The following is a 15,587-nucleotide window of genomic DNA, read 5'->3' as shown; positions in this document are numbered from 1 at the left end:
CTTAACTAAAAAGAATGCACTCAAGCAGTTTAAAACTATTTAAAAGGAATCAATACTAAAGGATACAGTTTCTCTCAATGCTCATGAAGCACTTACCAGTCAGTGGTTACTGACTGTGCAGAGTAATTACTCATTACTGACACCGATTGTGAGCTATCCACACCTCTCAGTCTTCTCTGCAACTCGGTATAAATGCTGCAGACTATCAATTCTCCCAGGAGAATGCTTTGCATCCTATCCTCTTTATTAATCCATATTTCCTATTACTCAACCTGAAAAACTCTCATTTCTTTATTCTGAAATTCATTCCTGGGATGAGGATGTCACTAGTAAGGCCAGCATATATTGCCAGTGTCTAGTTATCTTTGAGAAGGGTGGGTTGAACTGCCTTCTTAGGCTCTACAGTCCATTAAATATCTTGTATGGGGCATCAGCAACACAAGTAAGGCCAGCATATAATCATCCTGCCCCAGTTGCCTAAAGCTTACTCAGTTATTTCAGAGGGCAGTTAAGAATCAACCACGCTGATATGGGTCAAATATCAGCCAGACCAGGTAAGGGTGAGATTTCTGAAGAAGGGTGCCAACCCGAAACGTCAGCTTTCCCGTTCCTCCAATGCTGCCTGGCCTGCTGTGTTCCTTCAGCTCCACACTGTGTCATCTCTGAGTCCAGCATCGGCAGTTCTTACTATATCCAAGGGTGACAGATATAGTTCCTTAAAAAGGATATTTGTGAACCAGATGGGTTTGTAATAACAATTGATGTTAGTTTCAGTAACCAAGAAACTAACTTTCAATGCCAGACACATTAAGTGGCGTTTGAACTCCCGTATGCAGGACATTAACCTTGGTCGTGAATTATTAGTCCTGTAACATTACCACTACAGTACAATCTGTGTAGGAGAGCTCCGACAGAGGAGGTAGGGAGGATACTCCAGGATTATGACCCCACCACAATGAAAAAAAGTGACATTTTGTGTTAAGTAATGAGTTATTTGGAGGGAAAGTTGGCAGTGATGCAGCTCCCAAGTATCTGCTCCTTCTAGAATCTGATTTCTTCCCTGTCTGTTGTGTGATCCACACCTGACCTCCCTCACCCTGACTCTTTACCTGGCTTGCTCTGGATATCATCCATACCAACTCTTCCATCGACTAAAAATTTCCTGCATCGTATTTCCTCTTAGCTATAATGTATCCTGCAAGAGAATACCTTGTCGTCCACCCTGGATCCATATGTGTTTTATTTTTCTATTATTATATTGAAATGCATAGCATTGAGGACATAGAACAGGCCACTCAGCCCAGTGGTCTTATAGTAAAAACAGGAATTGAAAGCTAGTCTCAGATAAACTATCATTGATTCACATGAAAACTCATCTAGTTCACCAAAAGTCCTTTAAGAATTCTGCCTTACCTGGTCAGGCCTACATGTGACTCCAGGCCCACAGCTTTGTGTTTGACTGATAACTACTTTTAGAAATGGCCTAGCATTCCAGACAAAGGGCGATCAAGGATGGGCAACAAATGTTTACTTTAGCAGCAATGCCTACAATCCAAGAAAAAATCCCAAATCCTTATTGGAATTATTAAAAACCAATATTTACTAACCCAAGTTTTGTCATACACTCACCAAACAAACCCCTCCCCACTCCACGCACAAATAGGGCTATGTTCTTTATCTATATACTCCTTCATAATTTTAAGGGCATCCACCAAGTAACCTTTGCTAGGCAAAAAAAATCTAGTATTTTCTAATATGTGAAGAAATAGCCGAGAGCTGTGTTACTCTGGTGCTCTTGTATAGTTCAGTCCTGTTCTGCTATTTGACCACCAACGTAGGTCACAGGTGTACAATAATTTATGTTAAAAAGGCGATAAGGGCCAATTTTCCTGTGTTTGCCAAAGCTGAGCCTCCATAAAACCATTAACTGATACAATAGCTTTAACAGCTTTATTCAAATCATGACGTGCAATCAGGACTTGGGGCAGGATAGATAAGGAGAGCGGCTGAGTAACCTTGGGAATGCAAGGTATCAACCATGCAAGGAGAGGTTTAGTAAGGCTTCCACAATAGCAGATGTTTATCAGGCGGAAAATTAGGCCCAGATCTACAGAGCTTTTAAACCCTACATATCCAAGTAGTTAAAATAAATTCCAATCAAGGCTCTTACATTTGGAAAAATAAAGAGAAATGAGCATCAGGGAATTCTTTACAATGTAATGCTCCCAGTGTAGAGTTTTGTGACGTGGAAAGTCCCATTGAGAAATCGACTGGCCTAATTCATGACCTGTTTAACTTCAATTCTCATTTACAAAACTTCCAGAGTTACACAGACATCCAGAGTCAGGTAACATGATCGATCAGTACAACTTGCCTCGCCAATGGGCACAGGCTGCCCTGTGGTAAACTGTGCAAACTGACATTAGTCCGGTGTAAAGCCACACTGTGGGCAGTGACCAGTGGTACCAATGTGAATAAGCATTCAAAGAATCACTACTGAACTTGACCCTGACTATTGCCAACATCCCCCACAACCTAATTTCATTCAGGGCTTACTCAATATTGCTCCAATGCAGGAACCCTAGCCACATTTTCCGCACTGTAACTCAGGTCATTAAGATAATCCCAACTATCACCTTGAATGGGAGCCACTAATACACGATAGAACTGAATTCTTGATGCATGACTATGTATTTCAGACCAGGAAATGCAGACACCACCGAGCCAGCCGTTTTATCGCAGTAACGTTTTACGTATTTGTCATTTTGACAATGGTTAAACTAATTCGGAAAGCAATCTTGTCTATTTCCCTTTTACATCATCCTCCAATGCTCTCTGTTTGCTTGAATGGCTTCTCTCTCGAGGTGTGCTCTGATGCGTGCTCACTTTCTACCTGCCCCCAGTATTTCTGTAACATGCCCGTCAGTTCCTATCCATCACTGACCCTCTCCATTCTGCAGGAGTCATGACATGTGTCACCTCAGAAGGGGCACTTTAGCTGTCAGATGTGATGGGTCAGGGAAATAGCAAACCTCTTGGTTTAAACAACTTCTGACCTCTGACCTCTGGCTGTCTACTGTGACCCCTAAGGCATTTCCATTGGATTTTTTCAAGCGAATAGCATGGAAATTGCAATACTATTCAAGCAAAGGAAACTTGGTTCGTTCCTAACTTGGTTGCGGGCCCAAAGCACGATGGCTTTGGCTTCTCTTAGTTATGAATACCTCTCTCTCTCTCTCTCTCGTGCATGCGAACACACATAGCCACATATACACACCAGTAAGGGTCAACAGAGTTCAAAAGGTTGTGACGCTTTTAACTGGTTGGTGGAAAAGTAAGAGCTATAAAGAATCACAGAATCCCTAGTGTGGAAGCAGGCCATTCAGCCCATCAAGTCCACACCGACCCTCCAAAGAGCATCTCACCTCCCCACCCTATCCCTGTAACCCTGCATTTCCCATGTCTAACCCACCTAACCTCCACATCCTTGGACACTATAGACCACTTGGCCAATCCACCTAATCTGCACATCTTTGGACTGTGGTAGGAAACTGGAGGAAACCCACGCAGAGATGGGGAGAATGTCTGTCTGAAAGTTTGCACAGTCCCCAAGGCTGGAATTGACAAGGGTCCATGATTCTGTGAGGAAGCAGTGCTAACCACTGAGCCACCATGCCAACCCTAAAGAACTGCATGAGTTCACATTCTACACAGGATCCCATCATCCAAGCAGCTTTAACTGTAGCTTGTGTATTCAAACTACCAAGACTTCAACAGGAAGAATAAGACAACCTCAGATTATATATGGTTAAAGGGGAGTCACAGTACTATCCAGATAACAGGTGCTCAATGGAAGTAGTCTTACCTCAGTCAGAAAACCCTTGGTTCAAGTCCAACTCCCATAACCAGAGCAGATACATAAGCCGACACTTCAGTCAACAGCATCCTTCATCTCAACCAAAACACTGCCTACTCTCTCTGGATGACGTAAATGATGTCAAGTTGTTATTTCAAAGAGAAACACAGTTTTCTAATGAACTTAGCCGATAGATCTTTCTCAACTGACATCATTAAAAAACAGATAACTGTGTTATCTCTGACTCCAGCATCGGCAATTCTTACTATCTAACCTAGTTATTACCTTATTGATGTTTGTGGGATCTTGCTGTGTACAAATCACACATCAGGTTTCCTATATTGCAACAGTGATGACACTTCAATGTTCTTCCTTCATATTAATGGCAGCTTAAAGTAAAATGGTAGATCGAGGAATTTCACAAGACTAACATTTTTGATGTTGATGTCGCAAAGTGCTATTTTCAGTCAAAACCCTTCGAAGCAGAATTTTAAAAATTATGTCGTTCAATGAAAAATAATAAAAATAGCAAATGCTGACTCTGTAGAACGCTCTAGAAACACAAGGTGCAGACACAGGGGAGGAACCTGTATTTATAGCACAGCCTGAATATGCAAAATCAGCAGATTCAAACTCCACACTGCAACCAATTTTTCTACAGCCACAATCAATTCCATATATTAGCAATTTTTCTAGGTATATAAACAAGTTCATTAAGTGTTCAGCATAGAAACAGGCCATTCAGCCCAAATGGTCTATGCTAGAGTTTATATTTGTCATAAACCTCCTCCCAGCCCTCATTGTCTCTCTTTCAGCATAACCTTCAATTCCTTTCTCGCTCATGAACTTATCCAGCTTCCCCTTAACAGCATCAATGTTCTTCAGCTCAACTTCTAAAGCATGGCCTCATCAATTGCCTAATGAATTTATTTGTCCTTTTTCTGGCCTTGAATTTTGGTCTCCCCTCTAAACTAGAAATGAATTGGCTCAATTTTCAGCTGAGGCTAAAGTCCCACAGCTGGGGCAAAAGCAGGAGCTGAACCTGAGGAGAGCAGGACTCTGGGGTAGCATTCCATTGACAGATGCCGGGAAAGTGGCCAACCTGCCTATGCAGGGGGTCAGAGGTAAACAGGTTCTGCAATGCCACCACAAGGAACATGGCATCTGAATGACAGGGAATAATATATGAAAGCCAAGGCCAGGAAGATGATCGACAACTGTCAGAGTAGGATCCCCCGTGCACTGACAGTGTCTTTGTCGCCAGGGTGGGCCATATTGTGCCCATTGAGGAGAGCTACCCTGCAAACCCATAAAAGGTGGCAGCCAGGGGTCAATGGGCAATCATCTGGCAGCGAGACCTTCTGATGTAGGTAAAATGCCTGTGTGGGTGGTGGGAAGAGGCCCTTACTTGGGGTCTTAAACTGCCCAGTTCCTATCTCATTGCTCTCCCCTGCCACATGAATGGGGGGATGGAAGTTCAACCTGTCACCCTTGTCAAGCTTCTTCACAATTTTAAGGGCACTATCAGCTCACTCTCAGGCTCCTATTATCTATGGGGAAAGCCTGTTCAGATGCTGTCGTCCCGGTGAACACTTTTTGTACCCTCTCCAGTGCCCCTCTAGCCTTTCTGTTACAGCTGAGGTGGCATTCTATCTTGCAGGGCAATGGGTTAGCCCAGTGCTGGGTAACTGAGCATTAAGCAGGGCCTGGTTGGTCTCAGGACCTGGCACGCTCCTCTCAGTCAGAGCTTTTAGTTTCTGCTTGCCATTTTCAATGGCCTCCAGATATCACAGCCTTCAGCCAATTGTCAATGTCTGCCATCTTCAGCTCTCCCTTGCAGGTGTCCTTGTAGCAGTGGCACCGGTGCTCTTCATGAGCTTGTGGTCACTTCACTGCGGGCAAAGTCATTGGTTATGTGGCTGACATTCATCTGCCAAATGTGGCCTATTATAGAGACCAGAACAGTGTAGGATCGAGAGAGGGATAACACTGCACAAAAACCTTGCACTAGCATGGTTGCATAAATATTACAACACCTCAGAACACACTGCCATCTCAAATCAACATTCCTGAAGAAAGGGAATGACACGGTTTGAATCTGCCTCTGCACAGAGTTCGATGGGGCTCCTGCTGTGCTTGTAAGAATCAAAAGAGCCCACATGATCTGAGAGAGTCATATAGAGTTGTACAGCACAGAAACAGACCCTTCGGTCCAACCAGTCCATGCCCACCATAATCCCAAAAGAAATTAGTCCCACTTGCCTGCGCTTGGCCCAAATCCTCTCAAACATTTCCTACTCATGCACTTATCCAAATGTCTTTTAAACATTGTAACTGTACCCATATCCATCACTTGCTGTGGAAGCTCATTCCACAGACAAACCACGGTGTGTAAAAAAAGTTTCCCCTCTTGTCTCTTTTAACTCTCTGATGCTAAAGGGTGGATTTATTTTCTGCTACCATTCCTGCACTCAGGCCAGTTAATGGTCAAAATAGTGGGACAACAGTATTAACCCAGCTTTCAATTCCCCTGACCTTGGCTTTCCTTCCCTTTCTTGAAGGTGATGGCCAATGGATGCCTATCGTCTGTCACTATCTAAAGGCAAATGGGCAGAGTGAGGCTGTCCTGTTGTCTCCTTTCCCTGTGGTCCTGTCCTGCTTTTTGGCATTCTCCAGGAAATGGTATGTGTCGGCTCACAGCATTGGCATCACAGAAGGAATAGGGCCCGGAAGACTCCCTCCAAAATAGCTCCCATTCAATTAGCTGTGTTAGGCTCGGACTCTGATAAGACATTGGCTTATTTCACTTTAGGATTGCTCATGGTCTCTCGGGGCGCTGCAGTGGTGCTCCTGTGGCACTTGGGAATTGACCTCCCGACCTTTGAGGGAGGGGGGCAGGGGTGTGTTGATATGATATTGTGAAAGGGTCCCTCCAAAACATCACCACACTGAAGAAGCTCCAGCTCCGAGTAGCTTTTATATTAAATATAGACGCGACTAGTCTTGTCACTTTGAGGCAGACTGCCAGCAGTCCACAAAGAGTTAACAGGTTTTGACACAAACTGTCAGCAAAATGGGAAACTGCAGCTTGAGGTTGTCCTAATGGCACAGGGCTGTCAATCGGAACCCGCAGGCCTGTAACATCTCGCAAACACTGACATTGCAATTCGGGTGTTAATGTTGTGTGAGCACTGACCTTTGGCCTTTGCTGGCTGAAAGCTGCAACCCTCAGCCGTGCTGTATCGATCGACCGGTCAATGGCGTAACTCAACCGGACGACATTTGATAAACACTCTGTGAAGAGGGTTTCGAGGACAAGGGGATGGCTCCAATTATAATCACTCATAACTGCCAGCTGTAATAGATTGGGCATTGAGCAGAGCTTCAATCAGCAGAGGCACCTCTTTTACAAAACTGAGGATTTCAAGAACATGTTTCATTCACATTTACACAAAGAAACTACTGGGGACCAGCAACATTTTCTGGGACAAGGCAAAGAAATAGCACTGAATTCATCGAATCATAGAATTGGACACTAAAGAAGGAGGCTATTTGATCCATTATGATGATGCTAGCCCTTTGAAGTAGCTCTCAAATTAACTGTCCTCTTAGCCTTGTAAATATTTCCTCCTCTCCTATTAATGCAAATTATTTCCGAAAGTCACTGTTGAATTTGCTTCCACTCCTTTCAGGTTGCGAATTCCAGATCAAATCAACACATGAAAGCATTCCGCCTCCTCTTCTCCCAGTCTCTTTTGCCAATTGTCTTAACTTTATATCCTTGGTAACACACTCTGGTGGAAATAATTTTTGCCTGTCTACAATATCAAAACCAGTCATAAATTTTAGATACCTCTCTTAAATTTCCCTTTAATATTCTCTGCTCTGACTAGAACAGTCTCAGCTTCTGTAGACAGGTTTAAGACAGCATGGCCTAATTTCCGAATGGTAATTCGGGCCTACTGTAGGAATTGGTCAAAGGAGGGTGGGGGTAGGGGAGATAGAGGAGAAATCTTATTGCTTGATCACTTACTCGCAACTTCCAGCGATGCGTTTCGACTGACCGCCTCCCCGAGGTAATTCCTGGCCAGACATACGTAGACGCCTTCATCCGGCTTGCTCCTCCGGCCGTGCACAATGCGCAGGAAGAAGAGCGATCCACTGGGGAGTAGCATGCGATGGGAGCGAGGGTCATCCTTGTCTGTCTCCACTCGCTCTCCATCCTTGTACCATTCAATGATGGGGGTGGGCCGTCCTTCTGCTTTGCAGTTTAGTGTGGCTGGCTCCCCTTTCGATACAATCAGGTCCGAAGGGTGCTCAATGACCCGGGGTGCAGAGTCTTCCAGACGGAGCCTAGAACCTAGAAAGAAAACCACATATAATGTTAACAAATTAGATTTCTCACTGTGACTGCCTAGCTTGCTTAGCCTTGATACTTAACCGACAGTATCGCTGGAAGGATTTGTTAACCATCACCTCAGAGTCTGAAGTCCACGTTCAGTGGGGCATACACAAGTAGGTACAATTTCCTACCATCGCTGCAGGAATTGCTGTAGTTCGAAGAGAATCCCAAACAACACTTTCACAGGCTAGAAATGCAGCTTTACTAGTGTGGCCCATACCCGAACAATTTTTTTTATTCAAATAAATACTTAATTCATAAGAATATCTTTATATACATACATGGTCACTAAAGCAGTTTGGTTCTGTACCGTGACATATGAAGAAATAAACAAACACTGGAGTTTGACTCTATCCAGCAAACAAACCAAAGGCATCTCTGGCTTGTACAAGACTATATTTGCATAATTTTGGGGAACGGACCCCCATTTAACTTCGGCCTTTTGCAGTAGTCTTTCCCCACTGTGGCTTAGCAGCAGCTGCCCCAAGCATTTAGTGCGTCCCTCAGCACGTTGTTCTGGGCCTTGGAATGTGCCAGCCTGCAACCCTCAGTTAGGGTGAGCTCCTTGCTGTGGAAGACCAACACATTTTAGGCAGACCAAAGACAGTCTGTCTTTCTCCCAGTTGATGTTGGTCTCGGTGTGCATCTCAGAGTACAGAGTCCTGTGTTATGGAGCTGCTCGAGGTGAACCTTGACAAAAACTATTGCATCTTTCTCCAGGCTTCTTTTGCAAAGGCACATTCCAGAAAGAGGTGTGTGACAGTCTCTACCCACTACAGCCACTTCGAGGGCAGCGTGCAGTGGCGCGGAGAGTCTGGACGTGCATGAGGATCTCACAGATAGTGCCTTTCTCACCACCAACCAAGTGAAAACCTCAACCAGGGAAACCTCAGAATAACCGCAGGGAAGGTAACAGAACAGGCACTACAGGAATTGAAGTTTCGTCCCAGAGATCGTGACTGTGAAACTATCATTGATTGTGAGAAAAACTAAATCTAGTTCCTTTACCTTTAGGGAAGAAAATTTGCCTCTTTGCCTGGTCTGTCCTGCACGTTACTCCAGATCCAAAGCAATGTGAGCGAGTGCCCTCTGAAGTGGCCGAGCAAGCCAGGTTCAAGAGAAATTTGGGATGGACAACATATGCGGGTCTTTCCAGCAATGCCCACAACTCAAGAAAGAGTAAAAAGGTACTGGTCACCATAGCTCCATGGTGAGAGAGAGGAAAATTATCCATAGTCCTGAAGGAAGACTCTGCATCCAGACTTGCACTTTCCAAAAGTAAAAATCACCAGATAGCAATGGGAACGAGTGGCAACAATGGGCAATTGTTTACTGCTATTTAGACTAGTGCACTGCAGAATGAAATCACTCTTCGACACATACTGAGCTACATAAGGAGACATTAATACAGGTGACCAAACACAAATTGTCAAAGAATAGATTTTAAGGAACCCCTTAAAAGGAGAGAGATAAAAACAAGGAGTGATTTCTAGAAGAAATTTCAGCATTTAAGGCCAAGACAGGTGAAGGCACACAGTCAATAGAGTGCACAGGATTTGGAATTGGAACAACACAGAGATCATGGCTGCTCGTAGGTCTGAAGGAGGCTACAATAGCAGCGATGATTGAAGTCTTGGAGAAACACAAAGGTGCACAATTTGAATTTTTAAAGTGACTAGATGCCAATGTAGATCAATGGGCACAAGGTGATGGGCAATCAGGACTAGAGAAGAATTAAGGTGCAGGCAGCAGAATCTAGGGTGAACTTAATTTTATTTACAGAGTGTGGAAGATGGGAGCTCCATTAAAGCTTGTTTGAGATCTGCCAACTTTGCCAGTCCCCCATTCCAACTGAGAGCCTCACCTACCTGCACTGTTCAGAACCACACCAGCAGTGTATTTAATCAGACAGGGGAGACAGCTATAAGTCAACTTGCTGTTATCAGTGTAAACCCCTCAACATCTTTTAAAGGGGTACAATGATCATAGAAAGTTTGTGTGAAAATGCACTGCCTGGGTAGGTAGTGGAGGCTGGAAGTCTTACAACTTTCAAAAAAAAAATTGCATGAGTACTTCAAATATCATGACATTCAAGGATACGTGACAAGTGCAGGAAATTGGGATTAGTATAATAGTTATGTCGGTGCAGACTTGATGGGCCAAAGGGCCTTTTCTGCACTGTATGAATCTCTGAAAAGCAAATTAGAAAAGATTGGCCAAACACAGGCATTATGTTAGTCGATCTGGCCAAGTTTGAGTTTCACCATTTCCCTGGACAAAATTGTTTACCAAGAACCTCATGTCATTGTCTCACCAATTACGCTGCATTTTTTTTCCCTCTTTATTCATTGACAGGGTGAGGGTGTCACTGGCTAGGCCAGCAACTGCATTGCTGTGGGTCTGGAATCACATGTAGGCAAGGATGGCAATTTCCTTCCCTAAAAGGGCATTAGTGAACCAGTTGGGTTTTTCCTGACAATCGGCAGTGAATTCATGGTCATCATTAGACCCTTAATTCCAGGTACTTATTGAATTCAAATTCCACCATCTGCCGGGGTGTGATTCTAACCCAGGTCCCCAGAACATGATCTGGGTCTCTGGATTAGCAGTCTAGTGATAATGACACTAGGCCATCGCCTCCCCGAGAATGATGCATGACCACTCTAAATCAAAACGGAAAGATACCACTGCATTTACGTCTGACGGAAATGGCCTCATTTCCCAAATATAACCTGGTTTGGCTGTTGTGTCTTTATCTCAGTCTGTGGGAGTCTAACTGCAATTTTAAATGTGTATTCCACTTAATACGAAACCCCTTCGTTTGACAGACAGATTAATCATGGCACAATCAGCTGAAGTTATCTCTCACTGCCCTGAAGTGGCTTGCAGGTACAACAGTGGGAAACTGAGCATTCTGCTCTCAGGAATGCTCTCCTTATCTCCCCAAGCCTGGCGTCTTCACCTAAATACAACTTAATGCTAATATCATCCATTTAATCATTGAAACACAGCATATTCACTCACAATGTGCCCTTTTCAAGCAGCACATAAAGTCAATTACTGCAAAAGTGAAGAGTTAGACTGCACATCGTACCCTTATTATAACACTATCCATCTAATGGGCCCCATACTCATTATAGCTCGACCTCTGTCACAATGAGGGCAGCTTTTAAAGCCCATTCAGCATCAGGATTACCAACCCTGCAGAATTGTCCTGAAGTCTCCAAGAATTAAAGATTAATCTCCATGACATTGCTGCAAGCAACTCTAGGAATAGCAACATTAAAAAAAAAATCGTGTGAGAGTTTCATCATTTTCTTTCAGTTATGGATGGTAAAAATATTGCAGCTGGGATAAAAAATGGTTTGCCAGACAGTCAAGGGCCATCCAATTGGGTAATGAAGAGCCTATTTGTTACCCAAATAGCGTGGGAGGGTGGTAAGTCACACAGATCAGGAAGGGTAACGTACAGACATTTCAATTAGCAACAGAAATAGATCAGTCTGCCAGCCAAGCCTTCACCACTATTCAATAAGATCATTACTGCTCAGTTTGAATTCATAATTTCATATTCTGATCTTTGAATCCTATCCCAACAAGAATCTATCCATTTCTCTGCCTGAACAATGTTCCATGAGACCCCACCTCCACCACATTTTGAGGCAGAGAGTTCCAAAGTCACACAGTCCTCAAAATCACAACAACGTATCGGCAATTACATTCTCTCATCCTGCCACGTGTTTAATTTTCAAATTGAATGGCTCCATCTAAACAGTCTGGAATGTTTATCCTTAAAAATGTTTCCAAAAACTTTAAGAGGTTATGATCAGTATATACAATGATCTCAGACACATCACTGACAATATACAATGTTGAAATGTTGCAATGGCAACACCAACCTCAAGGTCTCCTTCTCAACTATGGAATATTTCAGCTGATGATTAATCATTTTTTTTGGAAAATTAGCCAACAGGTCTTTCTATCTTCTCGTCGTCTTCTTGCAAAAGAACAGTACCGACACCCACATCATGCGCATCGCTAGCCACTTCAAATGTCTTTGCATAATTAGGTGTGCCTAACAGTGGGGCAGGGGTTAAAACAGGTTTCAGGCTGTCAAATACAGTATGATAGTCCTCTGTCCACTGCAATTTTCTGCACTTCTTCAACAGGTCAGTCAGTGGAGCAACCACATTGCTAAAATTCAGTAAGAACTTCTGATATTAAGAAACACCCAATCCCAGGAACTGTAGAATTCCCCTTTCGTCAATGGAACTCCCCGATAACCTTGGTTTTCGCATCCCATGGGGCCATCCGTTCACCTCCAATGACATGGCCCAGGAACGTGACTTGGGCTTTTGTGAACTCTCTTAGCCAGGGTTATCACTAAGCCTGCCTCCCGAAATTGATCAAACAATTCCGACAGATGCTCCAAAATGTTTCTTCTATGCGTGACTGAAAATCACCAGATTGTTGATGTACACCACACAATTGGGTAATCCTGAAATGACTTTATTGGTTAGTCTTTGAAATGTGGCCGATGCATTTTTCATAACAAATGACATGACTTTAAACTGGTACAGTTCATTCGGTGTCAAGAAAGCTGAAATTGTCTTTGCTCTTTCGTATAAAAAGGTACCTGCCAGTATCCTCGGAGTACAAACAACTTAGAAATAAGTTGCTTGTCGCACCTTCTCAATATGGTCTTCCAAATGTAGAATAGGATACGAGACTTGGTAACTGCACTTACTTTGCCACAGTCCACATGATCATTGGGTACTGTCTTGTTTTGGCACCATTACTCTGGGTGAACTCCATTTGCTGCAAATGACTTCCATTATATTGTCTTTGAGCATGTATTCAATCTGTTTTTGAACCTGCTCCAACTTTAGAAGTTAAATCTATAAGGATGTTGCTTAATTGGAACATCATTTCCAATATCTACATCATGCATAATTAGGTTAGCACTTCCTGTATGATTATAATAACTCTTTCAGCTCATTTCAATTTTCCTCTAGTGGGCAACTTGATAATTTATCCCAATTTTTGAGAACTTCCCCAATGTCCAATTTAATTTGAAGAATCATCTGAACTTGGTTCTTCATGGTGTTGGAACAAGTAACACATTCTTCTTTTGCTTTCCTTCCCTACCAAACTATCTTTGGAACACATTCACATGACACACTCAGATTTCTTTCTATCTGTCATTCTTATCAAATAGTTCACCTCACTCAATTTTCTTTCAATTTGATAAAGACCCCTAAGTTTTGCCTTTAAAATATCTTCATTTACCACTGGCAGTAATGCTAACACTATCACCACTAGCAAAACTGCAAGTTTTTGATTTCTTGTCTGCTTCCCGTTTCATCACATGCCGTGCTACTTTCAAATGCTGTCCAGCCAACTCACCCACTGTATTTACATCTCCCTAAAATTTGACACATAGTCTAAATATGTGGTCTCTGAACTCTGACTGCTCAACATCTCTGTCTCAACCTTTCTTCTTAAAAAAAAGGGACAAGATACATCTCTTAAAGCTAGAATATCGTTACAGGTGTGAGACTCATGTAGAATGTTTTGATTCGGTTCCTGAGGCTTAGCCAGGGTTGCAAATTGGCAAATGCAAAAACTATGTTTACCTCATTGGATTCATGTGTGAGACAGTGCGTCTACCATCCTGTTGGGACCTGACAATAGAAAATGATGGGAAGACAGCAGATTACACCACAAAATATCTGTCTGCCTAACACCTACTGAAAAATCTGCATTGGTGGAATGAAAGGTCTGGATTGTGTGGTTTGGGATTCCTGAGGATTTGGCACTCCACATTATATTGTGGACTTTGCACGGTGATAGTTAAGAGTTATAATCTAAAACAAAAGCTAGGTTCATTAAAAACAATCTTGCAAAATTGTAATCCAAAAGTTACCCTCAAGCACCATCATTACCAGATTCTCAATTATAACACTCTCTCTGCCACAGCCTGTCCTTCAGACACTTTGTTGTAACACTTTACCTGTTGCATATCTCACCCTCATTGTCAGATGACAAGCAATAAGACTTGCTGTTACACACACTGTCATTATCAGCTTTGTGGTTCCACTGCAGAACTTCAAGCAATGGATCACATAATGTGTGCACAGCTCATGATTTACAACAGTTGAATGGAAAATGTCGGGTGGCCATGACAGCTACGTTCCTGACATGTCTCATTAGGACACTGTGTGTTTACTTGCAGCCCAAATAAATTTACGTGAGCATTTTCTTTGGTTTGTGTTATTGCGTGCATTGGAAATGGAATGTATTTACCTTCGTGAACCACTGCAGTCCATCTGGTGCAGGTATCCAACAGTGGTGTTGTGATTTGGTACAACCAAAGTGGCTTTCTAGACCATTTCAGAGGGCCATTAAGTATCAACCATATTGCTATGGATCTGGAGTCACATTGTAGGCCAGACTCGGTAAGGATGGCAGATTTCTTTCATTGGAGGACAACAGTGAATCAAAGGTGTTTTTATTCAACAATTGTTGATAGTTTCATGGTCCAAGTCTGGCTTTGAATTCCAAATTTATTAATTAATTCAAGTTAAAACCCACCAGTTACTGCAATGGCATTTGAACTCGTCTCCACAGTGCATTGGCTGGGGGCCTCTGGATGACTATCCCACTGACAAGAGAGGGGAAAGATTTAAATGGGACCGGAGGGGCAACTTTTCACGCAGAGGGTGGTGCGTGTATGGAATGAATTGCCAGAGGAAGTAGTGGAGGCTGGTACAATTGCAACATTTAAAAAGTATCTGGATGGGTAAATGAATAGGAACAGTTTGGAGGGATATGGGCCAACTGCTGACAAATGGGACGAGATTCATTTAGGATATGTTTTCAGCATGGACAAGTTGAACCAAAGGGTCTGTTTCCGTGCTGTACATCTCTATGACTCCAATTACCCCAGGTACAGCCATTATAGATGAGATGGTAATGGAGAGATAGTGTTTCCACTTTCAGTGCAAGCAGGAAAATGGGCCCAAACTACACTTGAAATTACAATAATTAGATGTGACTTCAAGCTTCTATTAATGTTCACCTGGAGAATCACAAATATATATCCTTCCAATTGGGCCATTTAATAATATATAATTATTGCCCCCTCTCTCCAAACCTTTATAAGATACTTTTCATTGAAGAACGGAAACCTGGTGAATTTTTATTATTCCAGCTGAAAATGGGTTTTTCAAAAATAACTATTTCAATCATAGTTAACAAGGTGTGGAGCTGGATGAACACAGCAGGCCAAGCAGCATCAGAGGAGCAGGAAAGCTGACGTTTCGGGTC

At 42.9% G+C, this 15,587-nt stretch overlaps 1 protein-coding gene across 1 annotated transcript in view; it reads right to left on the bottom strand.

The window, feature by feature from the left end:
- robo3 (roundabout, axon guidance receptor, homolog 3 (Drosophila)) overlaps positions 1-15,587 on the bottom strand; it is a 508,257-nt gene that overhangs the window by 232,640 nt on the left and 260,030 nt on the right. Inside the window, exon 2 of the mRNA XM_048615373.1 lies at positions 7,890-8,216. Within this exon, the coding sequence (XP_048471330.1) occupies positions 7,890-8,216 (327 nt within the window). The remainder of the gene's footprint in view (positions 1-7,889; positions 8,217-15,587) is intronic.

This window comes from Rhincodon typus, chromosome 32, assembly GCF_021869965.1.
Source record: "Rhincodon typus isolate 14 chromosome 32, sRhiTyp1.1, whole genome shotgun sequence".
NCBI classification, from domain to species: Eukaryota; Metazoa; Chordata; class Chondrichthyes; order Orectolobiformes; family Rhincodontidae; genus Rhincodon; species Rhincodon typus.
Note: the sequence above shows the minus strand (reverse complement) of the source record. Positions and strands in the feature narration are given on the sequence as shown.